Below are 26,464 nucleotides of genomic sequence, written 5' to 3'. Positions count from 1 at the left end.
CTGTTCTCCCAGCCTGGTCAACACAGTGAGCTCCAGGCCATCCAGCACAACACAGTGAGACTGTCTCAGAATGAGTGGATAAACAAATGGATTTCGAGTAGAAGTGCTAAGTGTGAAGAGAGAGGATTCGTGTAGGTGGTCCAACACTTAGTGGATCTGCACCCTGAATGGAGTTTAGAACAGAAAGCAGGTCTTCCTTAACCCATCTGAGCTGCTCTTTTCTCTGCTCCTCCACTGAAAGCAGACCAGCTTGTGAACTGACCTACTTAACTTGCAAGGCCCAGTTCATATCAGTAAAGTGCTCATCACCCAAACACGAGGCACTTGTGTTAAGACCATGGAAACGCCAAACACTGCAGTATGTGCCTGTAAGCCTAGCGATGGTGAAGAGGGGTCGAGAAAGGAATGAGCTCTAGGGACACTCTGTCTCACAAAATAAGATGGACTGGCTGAGAAAGACACCTGTCATCAACACAAATGCCCACAAAGAAAGGGGAAAGCATCAATAAAAAGAATCCAAGAGTGAGAAGTCTAAAATACATACAAGGCTCATGGTAAAAATTTTACAAATACAAGTCGGGGCGTTGGTGGCGCACGCCTTTAATCCCAACACTTGGGAGGTAGAGGCAGGCGAATCTCTGAATTCGAAATCAGCCTGGCCTACACAGAGAGTTTCAGGACAGGCTCCAAAATATTACAGAGAAACCCTGTCTCAAAAAACCAAGATCACAAATACAAAGAAAACCAAATTTAAAGCTTATACTTACATAAGTTAGGTAAATTCCTATTTAAGCTATTTAACTTCAAATGGTATGAACTCCAGTTAGGACCATAAAGTCATACTAGTTTCTTGGTTTAGTCACCTTGTCTATCATCCTTATGAAACAGAATTTCTAATACACAGACTCCCTAGAAAGCCATCTCTTTGGCCTTCATGCAGAAGCAAGTAGCGCTAACAGGTCCTCACTCCAGGTCAGTGTGTGACATCTCAAACTGAGAAACACGGTCAGTCATTACATTCCCAGTTGGGGAAGACAATGCATCATACATAACAAAGGGACAGTCTCTGTGGAGTTGGGAAGAAAGCAGCTACAATACGGAACACCGATAACTAACAAGGAATGACAAGGCCAGATGGACAGATCTCTCCTCCAGCCTCATCCCTTTGACACCATTTCCCTCCATTTTGGTCCCTCCTCCCCAGACCCTTTCCTTTAGATTCTAAGGATTGCATTATGTTAAGCTTGAATGAATCTGCAAGTACTCACAAATGACTTATTTCAGAAATACTATCAAGAGTGTTTCCGAAGGACCTACTTTGAAGCTTTGTTGGGGGACACAGCAGGTACGTCTCATGTAGCCTACACTGGCATATGTAGTCAAGGATGCTTGAGCTCCTTATCCCCCTGCAAGCAGTGCAGATGTGGACCACTACCCCAGCTCAGGCCTAAGCATCCTGAATTAATAAGTTTGGTTGGAAAACAAATTTACTGAATGGCTTCTCTTCATTTTTCCCCCTCTACCTTCTTTTCCACTAACAACCACAACAATAAAACCCCCTTCAGACATAAATCAAACCTGGATAACAGTGACCCTACATGTAATCATTTTCCTTCTAAATCCTGCTTCCTCATACAAAATCACCTTGTAGAGCAACAGATGGTGCACACAGCCACAGCCTTCCTGGCCGGCTCAGAGAGGTCATTCTCACTGGGACGTCTTTGAACCTGTGTTATGTAATAAAGCCTGCTGAACAGCACTGTACCATGTACTTCAATGCCAAGTGGGACATAGCTATGGATTCAGATTTACAGGATGTTCCGACACAATCTGAGGTAGTTTATGCATCTTACAAGAAAAAGTACTTGTCAAAAACATTGTCTTTTTAAATTATCCCAACATGACTGTAACTACTACCACTTTACCATCAAGAATAAATCATTCAGAAAAACTACACGAAAGCATATGTTTTCATTTCAAGTTGTAGCTATGACTCTAATAGTACCGAACTATATATATGTATGTGTGTATATATACATACATACATAAGAGTGGTCTGCCTTCATGACTTGTGAACCAACCATGTTTCTAATCTAAATTTAAACTTAAAAAAAAAAAATTGCCGGGTGGTGGTGACGCACGCCTTTAATCCCAGCATTCGGGAGGCAGAGGCAGGCGGATCTCTGTCAGTTCGAGGCCAGGCTGGACTGACAGCCTCCAAAACAATACAGAGAAACCCTGTCTCGTAAAACCAAAATAATAATAATAATAATAAAATCAATAATAAAAAAAGGAAAAAAAAGAGTGGTCTGCCTTCATGTACGTATGCCTATATGTGTATCACATGCATGCTGAGTACCTGTGGAAGCCAGAGAAGGGCATCGGATCCCTGGAACTGGAGTTATAGACGGTTATGAGCCTCTGTGTGGGTGCTGGAGACTGGACCACAAGGGCACCGAGTGTTCTTAGTCACCGAGCTCTCTCAGTCCCCAAACTGTGTGTCTTGTTTTGTTTTCATTTTTTTCGAGACAGGGTCTCTGTTAAGTAGCCCTGGCTGTCCTGGAACTCTCTCTGTAGGCCAGGTTGGCCACGAACTCACAGAGATCCACCTGCCTCTGCCTCGTAAGTGCTGGGATTAAAGGTGTGCACCACCAATGCCTGGCAACTGTGGGTTTTTGTTGTTGTTTTGTCTTAAATAAAAAACATGAGATGTTTCACCAAGAAAATAGTAGATACTATATTTACTTCTTACTAGGGAAGAAACTCCCAAATTAGTAAAGACAGTGGAAATGTTATAAAAATATGTTATTTGGTTTAAAATCATTACCCTTTCCTCTTCTCACTTTCCCCTTCTTCCTCTTGTGGATAAACCCAGACCTCCTTACATTCTGAGAAAATGTTGTACGGTCCAGTTATCTTCTACTGCCCCATCTTCCCATCTTTTAAAAACATTATTTACAGCCCTGGCTGTCCTGGAATTCACTGTGCCTGTCTGCTCTGCCCCACAGCGCTAACATTCAAGCACATCCCACCACTCAGTCTTCTCCCTGATCCCTAAGATGGGTCTTGTTATAGCACCCAGGCACTGACAGAACTGGAGTCAAGAGTCCTCCCATCTCAGCTTTTAGAGTAGTTGGTACCAAGGGCAAGTGTTATTGTGCCCAGTACTACCTTGTATTTGGGGTTCCTTGTATTCTTAACCCTGTGTTTTTAGATTTTTTTTCATTATACAAATTTCTGAAGATATTCAAAGATTAAAATGTGCTAACTAATAAAAAGCTCAGTTGTTTAAATTGTTATATAGTTCAAAAATGTTCAAATGACTTTTATATGCATATTTCTTCTGTATTAAAAAGGAAAAATAAATATCTTAGAACCTGAGCTGAAGAGACGGCTCAGTGGTTAAGAACACTAAGGACCTGGGTTCAATTCCCAGCACCCACATGGCAGCTCACCAACTGTCTGTAACTCCTGTTCTAAGGTACCTGACACCCTCATGCAGGCAAAACACCAATGCACATTAAAAAACAAACAAACTTAGAATTGAAATAAGTCAAAACTGTGCTATGTAGTTAGATTATACTGAAACAAATTACTAGCTAAATAACCTAACTATGCTTATGTAAAGGGATGAGATAGAAGGAAGAGGCTTAGACTACCAGAGAGTTAGGCTAAGGAGACACTATGGTTAGTAAAGTACTTGCCATTAAGTGTGAGAACTCACATGTTAAAACAAGGGCACAGAGGCACACACCTGAACTCACATGTTAAAACAAGGGCACAGAGGCACACACCTGAATCCCAGCTCTGGGGAGGTGGAAACTGCTAAATTTTCAGGGCTCAAGGACTAGCTGCTCTCCTAGCCTACTTGCCCCCAGCCTGAGACTCAGTCTCAAAAAACAAGGTAGAAATGGCCTACAACTAAATCCAAGCCTTGGAAGAAGTCACAGTGGAAGGAAAGAACTAACTTCTAAAAGTTGTTCTATGACCTCCTCTTACACACACTGGTACATACGCACACTCACACATCCATGTACACATTAATAATAAATACAATTAAAGTAAGATGGACAGTTCCTGGTGAATGACACCCAACGTTGTCCTGGGGTGCACGGGCGCGCACGCGCACACACACACACACACACACACACACACACACACTAAAAGGTTAAGAGTTCTTTGTACTCACCCTCTTATGAAGTTAAATCCATGTGCACAAACCAAGAGGTTTCCATAGGCATCAACTTTCAAAAGATTTCCGTAGAGTGTGTCAAAGACAAGTCCTCTACATGAAAATGAAGAGATAGATAGTGGAAGGTAATACATGCAGCAATCTTATTCACTCCATCACCACACAAGAATTTCAGTTATGTCCCTCAAACAAAATAACCATATATGCTAAGTGAGTGAATGCATTTGAAAAATAAGGCATAGACCTGGAGACAAAGCTCAGTTATATATACCGCACTTGCTGACTGGGCAGACGGAGGTGGGAAGACGCATGGCAGAGCAACTAATACTACTCAGTCCACACACGCAGGCAGCCACCGTTGTTCTACTAATACTACTCAGTCCACACACGCAGGCAGTCACCGTTGTTCTACTAATACTACTCAGTCCACACACGCAGGCAGTCACCGTTGTTCTACTAATACTACTCAGTCCACACACGCAGACAGTCACCGTTGTTCTACTGTGGGAGTAAGGGCTACCCAAACAAGCACAAACTACCCTTCCTCTTAAGACAGCTGCTGTCTTTCTACAATAGCAGCTTAATTTTCTTTGGATATTGACCTGCTTGGATTTCCCCATACCAATGTTGCACATGGGGCAACTGTGATAATATTTCAAACAAATGTCTTTCATAATCTTAATGCTTCCCTATCAAATCCAGAAAGCAAAGTGCCAAAAGGTTCTTCCTACCGAGTTAAATGCATTAGCAGAGCACACAGCTGCCCTCCCGAGGTCAAGAGGGCAGCGAGAGCACCTGTAGTCATCCTGAGCCACAGCAGCCCCCTTTCTTACCCATCAAGAGCTGGGCAGTGTGTGCTTGGGAGCCCGAAGCAGGAGGAGAGTCTGAGGCCAGCCTGGGGTACATATGCTGCTGAGAGAGAAGAGGGAGGAGGACAGGAGAGGAAACGAGGGCAGGGGAGAGGAAGAGGCCAGCCTGGGGTACATATGCTGCTGAGAGAGAAGAGGGAGGAGGACAGGAGAGGAAACGAGGGCAGGGGAGAGGAAGAGGCCAGTGACAGGAGGCAGAGACAGGAGACAGGGGGTGATGACTGAGCAGATGCATGAAAGTTCTGGCAATTTTAAAATCAATACTAACATTTATTTTTGCAGGAACACAAATAAGTTTGGAATTTACAATTTTAGGACAGGGGAAGTAATCTTAATCCAAAATTATTTTGAAAATTTACCTGGTAGGGAATGTAGAATCATATGCAAAACTGAGCAGCTCCTGAGGATAGCCAATGGAAACTAATCTCTCCACAGTAAGCTCGAAGCCAAGGGATTCATATTCCGGAGACTTGTACACTGCACAAAGAGGAGGTTCATGAGTCAGCAGGAGGAACAGCCATGGAAGAGAGGCCAAATGAATGAGCCTCTACTCTTCCCAATCCTCTTTTCTTCTTCTCCTTCAAACCTTTCTTTATTATACCAGTAACTAAGGAAATTCAACTGTTAGCAGAAACGGGTTCTATCAGAACACTTACAGCCTATGTAAATGTTATTCCTGTATCTACTCTTTGACTCTCACAATTTAGTGCTGGAAAAAACCAAACTGAACACAGCTATGACATTAACTAGGTAAGAGAGGTGTGTGTTTGTTGACGGCATTACTACAACTGATGTTGCAATATTGAGAATGAGCTTTTCCCTCTTATCTGTATACTTGAATTTTAGGTTTGTCTGGAAGCTCTGTGGTCTTCTCATCAATATATCTTATCTGCCTGCCAAGTGTTATCAGCCCAAACTACTGTGTAACATTGCTATAACCTTCAAAACCATACTTGACGAGTATCACTGCAAGCAAACCATCTGAAAACATACCCAAGACAATTAGGAAAATCTAGTTTGTAAGCCAGGAACTAGACATTAAATTGTGACTTATCAGATATAGTCACTCTGGTCACAACAGGTACATAATGCAAGCGTGCATGTAAAATATGTGCTTCTTCTAATCTGCTTCAGAAACTACTGTTTATTATGAGCCAAATAACATGGGCTGGGCTATGGAGTTTTCCTCTACTATATCTAAAATTTTACACAATGAAAAAACTTGAGTTATCACTGCAGCTCAACAATAAAATGTTACTTCTTCAAATATGCTTCTTCCAAATAAAATATTTAGGTTAACAACCTTTCTCATCTCTAGGAGCAAGTCAGTCATATAACAAAAGACCTGTTAATTTCCTGAATGGCAGCTAAGATGAAGATGTCCATCTAGTACTTAAGTCTTACAAAAACTAGTCTCAACTACTGTCACTGTATTGTTATAGCTTCTCCCATCTGCTTTCCATCTTTAGCCCATATTCAAAAGGGGGGTTGCCGTTTGCCTACTTAAACTGGTACCCTTAGGTCTGAAACCAGGACAAACTGCCAACTGAGGTGCCTATTAGCATGTCGAAGTAGACTCTGGTGGCTAGTTCTCTCTCAGTCCCCACCTGTGACAGAGTCCTCCAGGCTGGCATGCCCCACCCCTACCTCGAACTCTCCAGCCCAGAGACTGAGCTGGGTCTTCCCCAGCTGCTCTTCTCTATATAACCCAGCCATTTTGGCTATTCGAACCTTTTTTTATTTTTTTGCCTTTTGGTCTCTGGGTCCTCTGGCCTCTTGGCTCCAGGTTCCTCTTTCTGTATCTGGATCAGCTGACCGCTCATGCTCACTCTGGGCTCTTCCTGTGCTCTCCCTTGGATCTATAATAAACTTCACCTTAATCCTTAGGAGCAGTCATGTCCTCCTTTTATTTCTTTTTTCATTCAAGTACTAATATTTTAATGCAGCAACTGAATGGCCAAGACAAGAAAGCCAGCAAACATCCAGATACCTTTATACCTCTAAAACTTACAGCATAATGGTGTTTCATCTATTTCTAAAGGGGCTTTCAAAATCGTTTCATGCACACTGTCAGGCTACAATTGCTACAAATTCCTGAGGAGACTGCTGAGCTGTAGCTCCATCAGAGCCATGCAGCAGCCTTGTGCTGCTGCTGTCTCAGAGGGAATAATGACTGATGCTAACGTTGACTCTATATGTTTTCAAAAGCAGCTAGACTGCTTTCCTCCCACAATGTCTACTTTACCCTCCCTGTGCCGTGACACCTCAAGGCCTCCATGTGTAATCCAAACCGTGTGCTGTACCTGTGGCAAAGGAAGCACTGCATATCCACGCATAGCAACAGAGGCCTGGTCCTCCCGGCACGGACTGACTGACACTGAGAAAAACAACAACAAAAGCTAGCATCCTTACCTACCCTGCCCAGCCATGACGGACCAATTCCATGAAAAGCATCTTTTGATAAAATTTTTAAAAGCCCAGATTACTTTCACATCCTAATCAAAATCCTTCTTACTTCAAAAAATATTTAAGCAAACAAAATTCCAGTATAGTTGGCCTTTTTTTCTTCTAGGATCTAGCCCATGTAAAATATCTTTCAATTACTAATATTTCAAGAAGGATAATTTGCTGAATATGACCTCAAATTGAAGATAAAAGTTAAACCTTATTCCCTACTCCCAAACTCATCCCTAAATTGACAATTTTCAGTGGTTAGTGAGTTCATTTGTCACTGAGAATAATTCCATGAGACAATTTGAACTGAAAGTCAAATTAATTTGACACCTACTTCCTCTAAAATTGATGGCCTCTTTTATTACTGTTGTTACATATATGTTTGTGTGTGTGTTGCATATATATGCATATATATATTTATTTTATATATAAGTGCAACGTACTAAGTCCATTTAGTGTGGCCTGTGTGAGTAAGAGTTCAGGGCTAATTGCTTTCATGTATTGGATAATCAATTAGGGGCTATCCTCGGGAGAGGGTGATTGTCTACCAGCAGTCACTAGTTGTCCATAGATCTTTATCTAAGGGTGGGGTCTGAGAGATTTCACACTTCTGCATTAGCACATCTACTGATACTGTTACTGTTCAGGTCTTGTTTAGGTAGATGTATTGTTGAGGCATCTATCATATGTATAGCTTCCCATTACATCTAGGAGACAAAATTTCACGAGTGAAAAAATACAGAAAAATAATTCTAAACCCTAAAATAAGAATCCAAAATACCTCATTTTTGTTGTGTTCAAAGGGCAGAACTTCTCAAACATTTAACTGTGTTGGCTTTCTGTAAATTCTACATTAGAAACACTAATTTTCTTTCCTCTAAGTGAGTTCAGGGCACTTCCAGGAATATAATGTATTCCCCTTTTTTTCCTGATCTGAGGTGTTCTGATGTACCGGAGTCTGAGCCTGAATTCTTTGTGCTGGGGTCTATAACTGTTGCTAGAAACTTCTAGATTATGCAGGCCATCAAATGGAAGACTGTATGCTCAAGTGCACTAACTATGCTCTTCAAATTTTTTCCAACTGGGCCAGCACAGATAGACTGCCCTAGTCTCTGGCAGGAATGAATTCATCACAGAGTCAAGTTCCTCTTTGACAAGACTATTTCACCTAGCTCTACATTAATCAGCGAGATGGACAAGCTCCTAACAGCTTCTCGGACACTCCCAGGCCACTGAGTCATCTGTGGAGACCTACACATAAATGCAGTCTCAGCTAAAGAAACAGGACTGCAATGTACAAAGTAGGGCTTCAGACGCTTCTTCTAAGTGCCCCCTAGGAATAAACACATTTATTCTGACCTGGTTGCAAAATGTCCTGATGAACGCAGCACTACCTTCCTCTAAAGATAACCAGCACTCAAGGCAGAAGCAGGCACACCTCCATGAGTTCAAGGCTAGCCTGATCTACATAATGAGCTCTAGGTCACCCAATGCTTCTTAATGAGACCCTGTCTCAAAAATAAATAAATAAATAAATAAACATTCAACATTCCCCACAACCCCAATTCTGCCAGCCCGTTGAACTGGCCAGACACCTGTAGAGACCCATCTATCCCTTCAGACTTGCAGTTCTATGCCTTCCCACAGCAGCAAAAGCTCTAACGTCAGTTTTTCTCACAAAACTGTGCAAAGTGAATAACCCAAAGCTTCCCATGGTTCTAACACCTAACCAACAGTTTCAGAGTATAGATGACCTCACATTAACTGCTTACTTATTCTCTGAGGAGATTCTGTGGCCTAGCCCAATTTAACCAAAATCCGAAGCCAAAGAAAGAATTGTTTTAAGGGCCAGAGTCCAAAAGAAATAGGGAGAAAAACAAAACAAACAAACAAACAAAACCCCACCACCCTGCCTCAGCCACTGGGACAGCACACAGTGTTCTCAGGTTATGTAACAAGACTATGAAGAGAACAGCCAAAGCTTTGAAAGTTGAAACTACTGAGCGCATTTAAAGATATTCTTTACTCAATAATCTGCAAGGAAAAACAGCTCTTCAAAAACATCAGCACACCATGGGACGGAGCCATGGCTCTGGGAGCAGAAGCTGTTCACCCAACCAAAGCGAGCTGACTGAGAGGCCACGCTCCTTTGACTAAGCAAGTTTCTGCCAGGAGTCTGGGGTGCAGATGCATCTTTACCACTGTCACCACGACATGCTGCATCGTAGCTTACAGATCTTAGAAAAATAAAGGGCAAACTTCCACAGAGGTTGTCGCCCAGCAGAGTACTGCTGCCAAAATGAGACTCACATGAGGCAGAAGCAGGTGTGTGCCACTCCAGTCTTGAAGGAGCTACACTGGCTCTCCTGTTAAAAACAAAACAAAGCAACAAACAAAACAAAACAAAACAAAAGCTGGTTTTAAAACTCTTGTGATGAGCTGGAACAGAGAAACGATATTTGGAAATTGGTATTTACAAGAGTTACCACTGTCCTCCAATCTAGAAGCCTCGAACCATCACTAAAATTAACTCTTAACTGTCTATAACAAAATACAAGCATTGAAAAAAATGTTAAGTATTGTGTATTATTTTTTTCTGGCACCCTGAGTTAGAAACCCAAGCTAAGTCTAATAATAAAATTTTAAGCCAAAAGAGTTATTTGTTTTCTTTAGCAGCTTTTAGGTTACTATTATAGAAACTGACTGGTATATGGTGCTTAAATTGGACTGTAGTGTGAAAAACCAATAAAGGAAATAAACAAAACCCAAGCAGCCCCACCTTGCTTTCAAGGGCCCACCTATGCTGAGTCTCCCTGTACCAATCTTCTGCCCTCCAACACCTGCTTTGTCATCTTAATATATATGAACCATAACAAATGGATGCTGCTAAAAATCTATCGGTGTCACATCTGGAACAAATTTACAATCTGTTCATTTTGCCACTGCGTATTTTTTTCTTAGTAAGCGCAGAATTATGACACTGGATTTCATAGTTAAAACAAACATCCCAAAACAACTGAGGTAAAGATACATGTGTATACTCTTATGTCTCATTTTATAGGCAGTCCTGGTCCCCAGAGAATCCCTTAAGTCCTGGGTTGTGGGGTTTTGTTTTTTTATGAAGAGGAAAATGGTACTCATAGGAATAGCACAAATGATTGAATGTAGTATTTAAAAATATTGAAGTCATTCTGACTAGGAAAAACCATCACTACCAGGCAATATGGAAACAATATGCAACCCAGTTGCACAAGAGTCATTTGTCTTTAGGCTGTACATGAGATCAACACTAACATTCTTCCTACTTAGTTATTAGGCTATACATGATATTAGTCCCCAGTAATTATAGCTAGAAAACACATTGATGGGCATTTTTTGCAAGAGAAAATACTAATAAAATCTTTCAAGTGCCACATAAACAGTTATCAGAGGACTTTTTTTCTACTATACAAAACTACCCCAAAACTGCAACCCAGCAATAGGCACAGATAACAATTTTTCTCTAACCCCCAAAATTACCAATGGTCTAAAAAGTTGGTAATTTCTTTAAACTAGTCCAACTTTAATTTGCATAAAAATAAAGACGCTAGATACCATGGAACACATTCAGTAATTTTTTAAAGTCTCCAACTAGTTACTAAATATGTAAATAAGTGGGCTTTAAAATGTTGCCAAACTTCCGTTCTTGAAAAATCAAAATTTGTACGAAGCCAGGGAGCAGGAGGAATGGTCCACTGGTTAAGAGCACTTCCTTTGCTGTCGAAACCAGCAGAGACAGCTGATCTGAACAAGGGGGAGCTCTTGGACCCCAGACCGACAGCTGGGAGGCCAGCATGGGACTGATACAGACCCCCTGAGTGTGAGAGTCAGTGAGGAGGCCTGGGCAACCTATGGGGCCCTGGGCAGTGGATCAGTGTTTATCCCTGGCATACAAACGGACTTCGTGTGTCCATAACACAAAGAGGGATGCTCTCTCAGCCTGGACTCTTAGGGAAGTGCCTGGACCCTGCCCTGAGTGAAATGACAGACTCTAGATATTCCCTATGTGGAAGGAAGTGGGGATAGGGTGGGAGGCTGGGGGAGATGGTGGGGGAGGGGAGGGAGAGGGAGCTGGGATTGACATGTGAAGCAAGCTCTTTTCTAAAAAAATATAATGAAAATAAATGAATGAATGAATGAATGTAAAAAAAAAGAAGAGCACTTCCTGCTCTTCCAGAGAACCCTAAGTTGAGGTCCCAGTACCCACATCACCTGTAACTCTAGCTCCAGGGCCTACAACACCTCGACCCATTCTCCTTGGTTACCCACATATAAGAAGTTTACATTCGTACGTGCATTTGCATACATTTCTTAAAAAGTATTAAGTAAGACACGATGCCACATGCATGTACTTCTAGTATTGAGAAGCTGAAGCAGGATGTTTCAAGGTCAAAGCCAGCCAAGACTACACAGTGAGCACAGGGCAGGTAGGAATACATAATAAAACTAACAAATATGAAGGCAAGCAAACAAACACAAATAATGCTTATTTTAAAAAAGGAAAAAGAATAACTTAACTAAAGATTTTTTTCTGACAATATCCATACACTTCTCAGAACCTTGCATCTTCAGTAGTTTTTAAGACTAAAAACACTGAACAATTCTGAGATATTTTTAAAATCAATGCACTTTCCCCCCCCCAAAAATAGCCTTAGCCTGAAGGCACTCGGAGCTCATGCTATACCCCAAGGATACACAAACAGGTATTTCTAAGTTTCAGAAGTTAACAAGTCTTTAAAAAGTATTAATCCCGCCGGGTGTTGGTGGCGCACGCCTTTAATCCCAGCACTGGGGAGGCAGAGGCAGGCAACTCTCTGTGAGTTCGAGGACAGCCTGGTCTACAGAGCTACTCCTACGGCAGCCAGGACTGTTTCAAAGAGAAACCCTGTCTGAAAAAAACAAAAGGATATATAGGGCAGAAAAGAAGCCAATTAACTCAGCCCAGGAAACCGTCCCTTTAAAACCACATGTGCTTCAGCCAGGCTGATGAAGGAAACTGATTTTGATAAAGCTCACCTGACAACAGCCCTGAGATTCAGACTCCGCTAATCTTCAAACACCTATGCCATGGTCACGAAGCAAGTGAATAGGAGCTTGTGAAATGATTCCTGTCTTCCTGGATGAAGAAGTAGCTATTCAACTAGAGAACGGAGAGCAACGATTGCCAACCTAGGCTTTTTCATTCTCTCATCTTTGTTTTACAACACAGCCCAATTAAACATAAACGCTTATTCTGCCAGCTGAAGCAGGTCCACGCAGTATAGTGTGCTAGCCTATATTTTAGGTCACAGCTTCTAAGCATGGCTTTCGCCCCATCTGCAGTTGTATGACTGGGTATGAGGCTAGAAAAATCTGGCAGCACTGAAATGTTTCTGAATGTACAGTGACCAAATGTCAATTGAGAATCAACTGTGATGCTATCTGAGGTGGTTTTTAGGCAATGGTCACCAATTACTTCCTAAGAGGATGTCTCTGCACACTTGTTCTAAACACACGCATGTGCATTTTCAATGCTCATGCTGTCACACCTATATATATGCTGTATGTTAGTGTTTTTACTTTACACACAATTTTCTATCCTTTTAGAAGTCTTAATTACAGAAATAAAGACTTTTAATATCTTCCTACCATTATTTCTCAGCATGTACATATCAAATGTTAGATGGACTTAGTTAGAATTCTTATTTTAAAAATTGCTATTGTTGACTTGGTTTTAAAATGTTAAATGAAGTTTGATTTGGGATTAGGACGGAATTTCCAACAATGTCTGAAACTGTCCTACACGCACTTCTGCCACTTGGCACTCTGTACTTAGATGAATGTTCTTAACGTGTTTGATTATAACCCTGCAATGTCCATCAATATGAAAAGCACTGAAGAAGCTCTACATAGTAGAGCATAAAATACCCAGCCAGGGTCAGATAGGATACACGCCTTTAACTCCAGCACCAAGAATGCAGAGGCAGGCAAATGTGTGAGTTTCAAGGCTCACCTGTGGGAGAGAACTGTCACTGTCTCCACACAACAACAAAAAGTTCAGCAGCAAAAAGGGGAGGAAAGTACTGTAAGTCACTGTAGAGTAGAATGCCAAGCCTGATAACTCTCCTTTAGACTGCTTTTCTGCCTCTAGTGAGTCTGGTGAGGACACACAATTGCTGACAGAAACATGATGAGTGCTCTGGATGCTAATCCATGTAAACAAGCCACAAAAAAAGTCCATTTAAATGTCAAGAAAGCTGACTCCATTCCAGTAATAATATAATGAAATCAGAGTGCGTCTACTATGTATTTATTAGAGGCCAATGACCAACAGCTCTGAGATGCTTCTGCTAGCAGCATAATTATCAGGGGCTAGTTTTTCTTAGTTTCTTCCTAGTACTGTGGTGATATATTATTTATGATTTAATAAAGCCACTGGAGGGGCTGGAGAGAAGGCTCAGTGCTTAAGAGTACCGACTGCTCTTCCAGAGGACCGGGGCATACACCTTTAATCCCAGGACTAGGAGACAGGCAGACTGATCTCAGTGAGTTCAAGGTCATCCAGGGCTACACAAGAGTGGATCAGTCTAAAGGTTAGCAGAGCTCATGCCTTTAATCCCAGCACTAGGGAGGTGGAGACAGGACCGACTTGGCTGAATGGAGAGAGGAACATAGGCTGGAGGAGTCAGGAACTAGGGGATTGCAATCTGAGGTCTGGAGGAGAGTGGTGCTGTCTGCAGATTGCCTCTGAGGATCACCCAATTCAGCCTGAGGCAGAGGTGAGAGCTAGTGGCTGACTACTTTCCTTTTCTGATCTTCAGCTTGAACCCCACTACCTGTCAATGGGTTTTATTATTCGTGTCACATGGTACTCTTTAATAGCTTCATTCTGATGCTTCTCCCCATGCTTAGGGAAGGACTTTAAAGTACTTAGGTTTGAGATTAATTGGATTTCATCCATAGTAGCTTAATGATATGGCATACAAATAGACAAGAGCAGGAACTCAAATGTATTTTCTAGCTGTGATGTTTGAATAAGAATGGTCCTATAGACCCACAGATTTGCATGCTATTCTCCAGGGAGCAGCACTATTTGAAAGGATGAGAAGGACTAGGGTTGTGGCCTTGTTAGAATAGGTGTGGCCTTATTGGAGGAAGTATGTCACTGGGGGTGGACTTTGAAGTTCCAAAGCCCATGCCATGCCCAGGTGCACACTCTCTCTCTGCCTAAGGATCAAGATGTAGCTCTCAGCTACTGCTTTCAGTGCTTGCCTGTAAGCTTCCATGCTCCCCACCATGCTGATAATGGACCAAACCTCTGAAACTAAGCCAGCCCTCAATGGAGTGCTTTCTTTCTAAGACTTGCCTTGGTCATGGTGTCTTTTCACAGTAAGAAACAGTGACTAAGACACTAGACTCTCCCTAAGTTATTTCTTATTCAGAAAATATACACAATTTTATCTTAGTATTTAGAATACTTGAAATAAGCTATTTAGGAAGACTATTCCTTTAAGATTATTTCTAAGTAAAGGTTATATAGTCAACATTCTAGCATGTATAAGGTGGGCTCACTAGCCCCCACCCAACCTGAGAAGCTTCTGGAATAGGGAGAGTCAGTTTTCTTTAGTAGTGTAGTCTTTGATAGGTCAATTACACTCTAGGAGATGGCTTCATACTCATAAGTACATGGGCAGCACAAATTACACTCACTGGGATTTTTTTTAAGTGGGGAGGTCAATGTTGGAGATAAAGCTAGAAGAGTTAGGTGTAGTTGTGGGGGTGGGTATGATCAAAATACAGTATATTAAATTCTCAAAAGACTTAATAAATGTGTGTGTGTATCTTAAAGGAGGTTAAACTATTTGGGATAACAATACTCCCTGCAAGAAATGTGAACTAACAAAGCCCTCATAGTATGTAGGAGAAACCTCTCCTTTCAAGTGGTTGGTCAGGGTAGTCCAAATGGTTCTGAAAGCAAGAGACTGCTGATGCTTTAGTTGTCTCTCAGGGGTTGAGGGCGGCCCCGTATTGCTGAAGGCACTGAACACTTAAAAACATAAGACTCAAATTAATTCAAGCTGGCCCTGATCTGAAAACCTTTTGTCCATAGTACCAGAAAACACTACCCAAGCTACCAAAAGAAGGAAGCAAGTAAACAGTCCTACTCAGCTGTGGCGCCTGTGAACCACGACAATTATCAGCACAGCTAGGTATCTGTGAAAGTACAGTGTCACTCATGTGACAGTGGTAACCAACAGCTGTCAAAGTAGGTCAAAGGCCCATTCAACAGGAAGGACATCAGACCTGGTATGGAAAACCTAGCCATCTTCCCAGGGCTGAGGAAGTCATAAACATTAGAAAAGGATGTAATGCCACTACTTTGATAGACCAGATAATTCCTTACTACATTCTAAAGCTTAGCCTTATACCTGGAGATAAGTACAGCTACCACGTCTCATCAAAGAAGCTTCTCTTTACTGCAAATGGAGACCACCACAGAAAAATCCAACTAGACAAAATGCAGAGATCAATGGGTCATGGGGAGCACAGTCCCAAAGAATATATCTACATTATAGCTCCTGCATTTTAGCTTAGGGAACATGGGAACACTAGCAAGATCAATGGGTACCTTAACATGGAAGTGGGAATTTTTTGTGGGGTCTCAACCTAGACAAAGAACTACAGGTAACTTATGACTGTGGATAGAAGAAGAATTAGCCTCAGTTGTCCAAGGCAGAGTGGTCAGCCCTGAAACCATATGCTCAAACACAGACTTAGCAGGTTGTATTTATGTATTTGTGCATACACAGACACACACACACACACACACACACACACACACACACACTGTATTTAACAATAATAAAGAAAAAACAGGCAATCAATTTGAAAATGAGGGTGACACATGGAAGGGCTTGAGGGGGAAAGTTATGTAATTCTATTTCAATTAAAATTGTTTAAAAAAAAAAAGGATGGGCTAGGATGGGCTAAGTGAAAGAACACTTACCTAGCATGCACATATCCCTGGGTTCAGCTCCAAGCACCACAAATACATGCACCTTTAAGTGAAAGGAAAAGGCAAACTAACACTAGCTACATCTAAGGAAATGGTATAATTCAAAGGCAGGGAAAGGGCATTTTTGTTCCAGGCAAGACTTTTCACTTAGGGGCCCCAAAATCAAAAACAAGAAAACAAGGAGACTTATGGTTTATCATTTGTTGTTCAGGTTTTGTTTTGCCTTGCATCTCTTATTCAAGAGTTTAGTGGACAATTTTTGTTGTCTTTAAAATTTATACCACATGAAAAATGGAAATTGATGTAGGTTTAAATTCCATCTATGAGTTTTGAAAGTCAATTGCCAGCGAGATGTGGCACAAGTTTATAATCCCAACATTTAAGAGGCTGAATCAGGAGGAGTGCCATGAATTCAAGGCTAATCTGGACAATATAGTAAGTACAAGGCCAATAAAGGCTATTTAGCAATACTGCCTTAAATAATAACAGTAATATAAACTAAGCCAAGTGCTAGTTAATGACAAGGTTCAGGAAACATTACACCAAAACACTGTCTTTTGATACCCCCCCAAAAAAAAACCAGAAGCAGAGGGCTATCCTTATATCCACCTGTCCCCTCCTAAACATACTGTAAAACCTCAGGAGAACGGTTTCATGAGATGACTCGATGCTAGACTATCCCTCTCTCTGAAGGTGCAGTGAGTAATCTGAACACACCCCTTATCCAATCATACTTCCCCATTAACTGTCTACTTTACCATAAATCCTACCATAAAAATACATAAGCTCTTCCATTCCTCCGGTTCTTCATTTCCTTGGAGGTCCCCATGTCATATAAAACAAAATAATGTTTTTCTTTGCTAACCTATCTTTGTTATATGGGCCATGGCCATGAAGTTAAATGGAAAGTAAAGATAGTAGTTTTTCCTTGTTTTTTTTTTGTTTGTTTGTTTTTTTTTTGGTTTTTTGAGACAGGGTTTCTCTATGTTGTTTTGGAGCCTGTCCTGGAACTCGCTCTGTAGAACAGACTAGCCTCCAACTCACAGAGATCTGCCTGCCTCTGCCTCCTGAGTGCTGGGATTAAAGGTGTGCACCACCAACACCCGGCTGTTTTTCCTTGTTTTATGTGTAAACCATCTTATATCTTGATTTGGCATTCTTTATAAATATTACTAGTGACCCCTAGCTTAAGGAGCTATTATGATTAAAGATACAGTTGCATAAAAGTACATTTCCTGCTATAGGTACACGATTCACAGATGTCAGTTCTTCTCTGCCTGAAGACTGGACATGAGCCATGGTATTCCTCTGTTCTAATGGGAGCAAGTAAGTTCATCACAAAATTGATGTAAATTGCTCAGAACCTAAACATGTTAGATCTGGGGAGGAATGCTCTTAATCCTAACACTTGAGAGGTAAAGGCAGGTGATCTCTGTGAGTTCAAGGCCTGCCTGGGCTACATAGAGCATTCTAGGCCAGTAGGGCTGATACAGTGAGACACTATCCACAAAACAAAACAGTAACAAAATACATAAATGATTTACAATACTGAACAAATTTCACAATATAGAAATACCATTATATCAAAAGTCACCAGGCATTGGTGGTGCACGCCTTTGATCTCAGCACTCAGGAGGCAGAAGTAGGTGGATCTCTGTGAGTGTGAAGCCAGCATGGTCTACAGAAATACCATTATATCAAAAGTCACAAACCAAGGGCTGCAGGGATGGCTCAGAGGATAAGAGCACTTGCTGCTCCTGCAAAGGACCTGGGATTAGTTCCCACATGACAGCTCACAACCATCTGTAACTCCACTTCTAGGGGATCTGACACCCTTCTGTGATCTCGGTTGGCACCAGGCACATACACAATACACATAGTTCAGCCTTAAAGTCACAAAACATGTGGAGATACTATAAAGGTTAGGTAAATACACATGTGTGTATACTAAACATAATACGTCTAAGGCATCAATTCTTGACAAACGTATCTCAAAACTAAGGTAATCCCAATGAAAAATCCCAGTGGTGGATGCTGCCATGTAGAAGACTGCAGATAGATCCATGTCTACCTCCATGCACAAAACTTAAGTCCAATGGATCAAAGACCTCAACATAAATCCAGCCACACTGAACCTCCTAGAAGAGAAAGTGGGAAGTACCCTTGAAGAATTGGTACAGGAGACAGCTTCCTGAACTTAACACCACTAGCAGAAACACTGAGATTGACAATTAATAAATGGGACCTCCTGAAACTGAGAAGCTTCTGTAAGGCAAAGGACACAGACAAGACAAAACGGCAGAATGGGAAAAGATATTCACCAACCCCACATCCTACAGGGGGTTGATATCCAAAATTTACAAAGAACTCAAGAAGCTAGTTTCCAAAACACCAAATAATCCAATTAAAAAGTGGGGTACAGAACTAAATAGAGAATTCTCAATAGAGGAGTCTAAAATGGCTGTGAGACACTTGAGAAAGTGCTCAACATCCTTAGCCACCAGGGAAATGCAAATCAAAACAACTGTGAGATACCATCTTACTCCTGTCACAATGGCTAAAATAAAAAACAGCAATGACAGTTTATGCTGGAGAGGATGTGGAGAAAGGGGAACACTCCTTCACTGCTGGTGGGAGTGCCAACTCGTACAGTCACTTTGGAGATCAGTACGGAGATTCCTCAGGAAAATGGGAATCAGTCTACCACAAGATCCAGCAATTCCACTCTTAGGCATATACCCAAAAGATGCACATTCATACAATAAGAACATCTGTTCCACTATGTTCATAGCAGTATTATTTGTAATAGCCAGAACCTGGAAGCAACCTAGATGCTCCTCAATTGAAGAGTGGATAAAGAAAATTTCCTACATTTACACAATGGAGTACTACACAGTGGAAAAAAACCAATGGAATCTTGAAATTCACAGGCAAATGGATGGCACTAGAAGAAACCATCCTGAGTGAGGTAACCCACTCACAAAAAGACAAGCATGGTATGTACTCACTCATATATGGATTTTAGACATGGAGCAGGGGAATGCCAATCTACAATCCAAACCCCCAGAGAGGCTGGGAAACAGTGAGGACCCTAAGAGAGACATGCATGGTACTGAGGGGAAGGGGAAGGGGAAGGGGACAGGATCTTCTGAGCAAATTGGGAGCATGGGGGGAGGGGAGAGGGAGCAGGGAGAAAGAGAGGGGCAGAAGAGGACAAGAGGAGAAAATAGGGGAGGAGGAAGTTTGAGTAGGGGAAGAATAGAGGAGAGCAGGATGAGAGATACTATAAGAGAAGGAGTCACTATAGGTTTGAGGAGAGATCTGGCACTAGGGAGATTTCCAGAGATCTACAAGGATGACACCAACTGGCAAACCTAGCAGTAGTGGAGACGCTCCCTTAAAAACCCTTCCCTTATATGAGATTGATGACTATATGCCATCCTGAAGCATCCATCCAGTGGCTGATGGAAGCAGAGGCAGACACCCACAGCTAAACACTCAACTGAACTCCTGGAGCCCAGTTGCAGACAGGGAGGAGTGATGGATGGGCAAGGGGATCAAGACCGTGCTGGTGAAGCCCACAAAAGCAGCTGACCTGAACAAGGGGGGAGCTCATGGATCCCAGCCTGATGGCTGAGAGGCCAGCATGGGACTGACCCAGACCCCCGGAACATGGATGTCAGTGAGGAGGCCTAGGCAATCTATGGGGCCTCTGGTAGTGGATCAGTATTTATCCCTGGCATACCAATGGACTTTGGGAGCCCATCCACATGAAGGGAGGTGCTCTCAGCCTGGACACATGGGGGAGGGCCTGGCCTCTGCCCCAGATGATATGACAGACTTTGGGGATCCCCAAGGAGTGCCTCACCCTCCCTGGGGAGTGGAAGGAAGATGGGATGGGGGACTGGTGGGGGGCAGGGAGGAGGGGAGGGACAGGGAATGGGGATTGACATATGAAGCAGGCTTGTTTCTAATTTAAATTAAAAAAATTAAAACAACAAAAAAAAGAAACCACACTATGATCACAAGTTACATGATGGTCTTAGAAGGCTACAAGTAAACATTCTTTGTATTAATTTTTCTATCATAACATCTTCATCCCAAAGCAATGGTTCTTTTATAATTGATTAACAAGTTTTAAGCAAGGCCAGTATATTTTATCCAGGTCTTTTTGTACTGGCAGGCAGCTGTTTGCTGTTACAAAGAAAGGATCAATTATTCTAGTGTTCATCTCAAAAGGAAATCTCATAAAAAATCTTAAAAGGGTTACAATCTAACCTTAGATGTATAAATAACAACGTCTATTTTAAGTTCTCAGAGTTCATACTCACTCATCAACTTTATTAAATTATACCATGAAGCCAAGAACAAAAATGGGTACAAGAAATTAATCATCACCTTTGGTTACCAGCCCAAAAGAAAGGCACATCAGTTAGTAATAACCAGGGTGCCTTTGTTCTTGTCCCTTGACCTCAACAAGTCCTTTGCTCCACTATTAAAAATGAGCCTTTCTAAGCTTTAAATTGTTCCCCAAGATTTTCTACATCAAAGCTATTACCAAAACATCTTAACCTAACTTTACTAACAATGTACATGTCTAAACTCTTTCCAAAGATGACAGCTGAATCATTACTCCAGCAGCAATGCTTGGACAAAGTCAATCACTATTAGTGTAAGTACCTGTGACACTGTCCAGGGCTAGAAACTCCTTTAGAGTTTCTGCAACTTATAGATTATGAAGTAAATGGTGACCACAAGGGCAATAAGAAGAACTATGTTCAATGACAGCATGAGGTCCTCAGGAAATGTAGCCCTTAGATCTCACCTGTCCGAGAAACACCCATAGTTTTATGCTGACCCATATGCCATGTGTCATGAGTTCCAAAGCTGCTTGCTGTTCCCCTTACGTGACCCCCTGGAGTTTTCCTGTGCTATATTTTGGGTTTTGAAGGTGGCATAAGATCAATAAATTACATATGTCTGTAAAAGTGGTTGATCTGTCTGTATAGTGTGTGTTTATGTGTTCATGTGCATACAAGTCATGGACATGAACAGGTACAACTACAGGTGTGTGTGATGCATGTGTATGTATATATTTGTGAAGGCCAAAGGTCAAATTTGGTTGTTGTACCTCAAGAACCATCTACTTAAAAATTTTTTTGGTGTTTGTGTTGTAGATGTGTGCATGTGTACATATAATATATGTATGGAAGCTAGAGAAAATATTAGGTGGTTTCCTCTCTACTTTTTTTGTATAATTATTATTATTGAGGGGGCACCCATGACTAAATATGTGTACACATAAGAGAACAACTTTGTGGAGTCTGTTCTCTCCTTCCACTTTTACGTAGGTTTCAGAAATTGAACTCAGGCCTCAAAGTTTGCCAGGCAAGCACCTTTCTGGGAGGAGCAAGTCTCCAGCCTGAAGCTCACTTATTGCCTAGGCTGGTCAGCCAATGAACTCAAGAGATCTCCTGTTTCCCCACCTCAACCCAATCGCCACAAAGTTGGGGGTCACTAATAGAAGCTACTGAGTCCAATCCTGGAGATTCTAACTTGAGGGTGGAGGGACAGACAGCACTTTACAGACTGAGCCACTATCAAAGAGCATAGTATTTATAATTATGCTGTAAACTACGATTAGAATAGTAAGATTTAAGCATAAAAACATTATTAGACTTTTAAAATATCAATCTCAAGTACAAAATTACATTTACAGTTAAGACCTTCATATTTCTGTAAGCAACATTCACAATATCTTTTTTTTTCTCTCTTCTTTCAACTGGAGTTGAACTGGGTGGAGTTCCACCATATTTATTATCATCTGTATTAATTCTGAGTTTAAACTGTTTGTTTTTGGATGCTAGATGGTTTATCTCATCAAATGGACTGGTTTCTGATACTGGTCAGCTGAAGGTAAGAGTATAAGACTGCCTCACATTGACTTTTAAAAAATGACTTTTGAGTCATCCTGTTCTTGCCTTTGCATTCCAACACCAGCTTTGCCCTGCATCTCTTACACAAGTAGCTGAGTACACACAGCTTCTATTTTGTTCAGTGTAGTATCTAATGACAGCACTGTGAAGAATCTTTACTCCCCCTGACAAGGTATTTGATAACACACTATTCGTAGGGATAAAAATTGTAATAGAAGACTTACAGGAACTGCCGTGATGTCTAGGGTAAGAACTCCAGTGCAGCACAAATAATAAAACCCAGAAACAGATATTGGTATTCAAAAAAGCAAAGCAGCCAGTCACTAGAGAGTTCTCACCTCTACCAAGGTCAAGACCAAAGGGGGAACCCTGTCCTCAGAGTGACTGCAGACTACAATGCTCTTCACCAAAAACTGCGGCTGCACTCAGCATGACTGCACTGAGCTCCTGCCTTATGCTCTTCTCTGGTGCTGGGATTAAAGGCATGTCATCCCAAGTGCTGGGATCAGAGGTGTGAGCTGTTTCTCTTTTAGACTGATTCACTCTCATGTAGCCCAAGGTGGCCTTGAACTCACAGAGATCCACCTGCCTCTGTCTCCTGAGTGCTGGGATTAGAGGTGTGGCCACCACTGCCTGTTCTCTATGACTTAGCCTGTGTGTGGTTCACTGGTGGCTTAGCTCTGTACTCTGATCTCCAGGCAAGCTTTATTTGTTAGATTGCAAACAATGTATCACTATACTCCAGTCTACGCAGACTCTGTACTTGATACTGGAGATAACTGACCCAACATGTGTGCACCCTTTGTTTCCTTTTATTTGAAATAAGAAAACTGTTGTCTTTGCTGAGAGATCCACCTTCCAAGATCTTTTATGTCATTTCAGTTTCTCAGATATGGTGACAGAAGGCAAATCAAGGTAAAATACTTGTCTTCAAATTGACTTTTAGTTGGACTTTTCCAGTTTGTTTATTAGTTTTCAGAGATTTAAAAGACAGAACACTTTTCATTTTACCCTGAATTCTACCTGGAAGAGGTGCTTTCCTGTGGATCTTCACAGCCTTGGGATCATCAAAGATTCCAGGCACCTACATGCTGGGTCCTCACTGCTGCTACACTTCCCTGCCATGAAAGCAAGGCTCCAGTCCAAGGTCTGCCTCCTAGCAACCTGGAGCTTGAAGGGTTACACCTGTAGGCCGAGCTTCCTTCCACGCGGGCTTCAGGCAAACAAGGAAGCGGCAGAAGCACCTCCAACCTTGCTGTTTAAGACAAGATCCCAAAGTGGTCTGGAGCTTGACCATTTGGAGAAACTGGCTGACCAGTGAGCACCATGGGTCCTCCTGTCTCCACTGCTCCGATACTAGGATTACCAGTCAGTAGTCATGGTCACCATTTTTACATGGCTTCTAGGGTGTAAATTCGGGTCCTCAGGCTTGTACTGAAAGCACTTACTGACTTAAGCCATCTCCACAGGGTTGTACCTAATGGACGGATTTTGTTGTCTGTTGTTTGATTTTTTTTAAATAATTCATATAGTAACATAAAGGATTTGTCTTACCAGAAAAATTCTTTATAAAGAACAAAATGTGAGGATTCAAATAGATTAGAGCAGTGGTTCTCAACCTTCCTAATGCTGAGACCCTTTAATACAGTTCCTCAAGTCGTGGTGACCCCAACCATAAAATGATTGTTGCTACTTCATAACTATAATTTTGCTATTGTTATGAACTATAATGTAAATATCTGATATGCAGGATATCTGATATGTAACTCCCAAAGAGGCCATGACCCCCAGGTTAAGAAATCACTGGACAGACTAGAACACATGCCTCCAAAGTTAGTATTTATCTAGCAGCTACCACATAACACATTTTATACTAAACATAAAATATAGATAAGAAAAGGAATGCCCTGCCCTTGAGACACTTACAAGTCAGTAGGTAGACAGACTATTCAAAACTACAACTAAGATGGGTCTGGTGGCACCTGTAATCCCAGCACTCAGGAGGCAGAAGGGGGATTTGCAACAAGTCCAAGTCCAGCTTGAACTGCACAAAGCTACAAGTGACTTCTCAGTGTACTGAGTTCTAGGATATACAGTAAGACCCTGTCTTAAAAGCAAGCAACAAACAAGCAGCAACACTATTATAAAGTGCCCTGGGGAGGGGATGTGTTGGGAAGGCTGAGGTTAAGAGCACTGACTGCTCTGCAGAGGCAGCAAGTTTGATTTCTAGCAGTCACACGGCAGCTCACAGCAGCCTATTAACTCTCGTTCCAAGGCATCCGATGCCCTCTTCTGGCCTCCCTGCACACCAGGCGCATACATGCAAGCAAAAACACCGATACACATAAACAAAATTTTTAATGCTGTGAGAAAATTCACCGGTGTCAGAATCATACAGGAAATGATTCATAAAGAACATAGACTCACAACAAGTAGGCCAGCGCTGAGAAGGCTGCGGAAAGACAATAAATTCAAGGCCGGCCAGGCCAGACAGTAACCCCACTCTGCCTCAAAACTAAATACATAAATACATACATAAATAGTACATACATACGACAGACAGACACACCAAAAGTATTTCCCTAACACTCAAACCTTAAAGACAGACACAGACAAACTAACACACACCTTTTATCACTGTATTTTGTGGAGCATTTTTCTAATGAAAAGTCTTCTAACTTCAAAGATGTGAATTTCTGTCTTAGTTTTGCTTCTGCGTGTTTTAACAGTGTCAAAACTTATTCAGTTACTTTTAATGACAATCAGGAAAGCAACTTTCACATTTTAAAGTTTTGCATATGTAACTTTTTTTAAAAGAGGGATCTCACTATACTACCCCTGCCCTTGATGGTCCCAAATTTCTGAACTCAATCAATCCTTCGGCCTTGGCTTCTTAAGCTCTGAAGCTACAAGCGCATACTGCCATATTTGGCTAAAGACAATTACTTCGAAGAGAATTTCCGTAAGATTCTATCTCTGAGTATCATAACTGTGCCTGTGTGTTACACACATGCACAGGTGCTCAACATTACTACTTCTTAAGTTAAAGGACAACCTGACAAGGCTGTCAACATTTTAAATTCTGAGGAGATTAATTACAGACCGACACATTGAGTATTTCACTTATATCTCTCAGAGTCAGACAGGAAGAAAGAGCACATTGTTAGTCTTTAAGGAGACTGTAACAATGAGCAAAAGCTCAAGCAACCTTTGTGATGGGAAATGAACATATGTCCTATCTGTCAGAGAATAAACTACTATGGGCTAGAGAGATGGCTAAAGGGGTAAGAGTGTACACTGCTCTTTCAAAGGGCCTGAATTCAGTTCCCATCACCTCGGCAGGAGGCTCACAACCACGAAACTCCAGGTCTAGGAAATCTGACACCTTCTTCTGACCTTGGTGGTCGCCTGCTTTCATGTGTACCACACACACATAACTAAAATATTTAGTTATGTACACATAACTAAAATAAAACAAATCTTCTTAAAAGGAGTAAAAGGTTACAAAGCTGGGAGTATGGCTCAGTACTGAAGCATTTGCCTACCATGACCAAGGTCCTAGGTTTGATTCCTAGCACCACAATCAAACATGGAAATGGGGGTAAAAAAGTTGCTGGCTCATGCTTGCAATCCAAGCACTTACAATCCCTCAACCAACCCATAATAATAAAATATTAAAAGCTCCAATAATTAACTTTATGGCAGAATGAGAAATCCAAAAATTCATCTTTAAGCTGAGCACTGACACATGCCTATAATCCCAGCACTTTGGAAGCAGATGCAAAATATCCATGCAAGTTTCAGGCCAGTCTGCATGAGCTCTAAGCCAGCTTACACGGAGCCCAGGCCAACCTGCATGAGCTCCAGGTCAGCTTGGAATATAAAACTTTTTCTCAAAAACTTTTTCTACTTTTGAAGAACAGCTTAAAAGAATAAGAGCCCAAAATGTCCAAATACATGTTAATGATTCATTAATTTA

At 41.6% G+C, this 26,464-nt stretch overlaps 1 protein-coding gene across 3 annotated transcripts in view; it reads right to left on the bottom strand.

Moving 5' to 3' along the window:
- Nt5c2 (5'-nucleotidase, cytosolic II) overlaps positions 1–26,464 on the bottom strand; it is a 136,266-nt gene that overhangs the window by 11,954 nt on the left and 97,848 nt on the right. For all 3 annotated transcript variants that reach the window (XM_040743388.1, XM_040743391.1, XM_040743390.1), the window contains 2 exons: positions 5,421–5,538; positions 4,190–4,285 (listed from right to left, as the gene is read on the bottom strand). In XM_040743388.1, the coding sequence (XP_040599322.1) occupies positions 4,190–4,285; positions 5,421–5,538 (214 nt within the window). The remainder of the gene's footprint in view (positions 1–4,189; positions 4,286–5,420; positions 5,539–26,464) is intronic.

This window comes from Mesocricetus auratus, unplaced genomic scaffold, assembly GCF_017639785.1.
Source record: "Mesocricetus auratus isolate SY011 unplaced genomic scaffold, BCM_Maur_2.0 Super-Scaffold_4256, whole genome shotgun sequence".
In the NCBI taxonomy this organism is placed as follows: Eukaryota; Metazoa; Chordata; class Mammalia; order Rodentia; family Cricetidae; genus Mesocricetus; species Mesocricetus auratus.
This window is presented reverse-complemented; position numbering and strand designations above follow the sequence as displayed.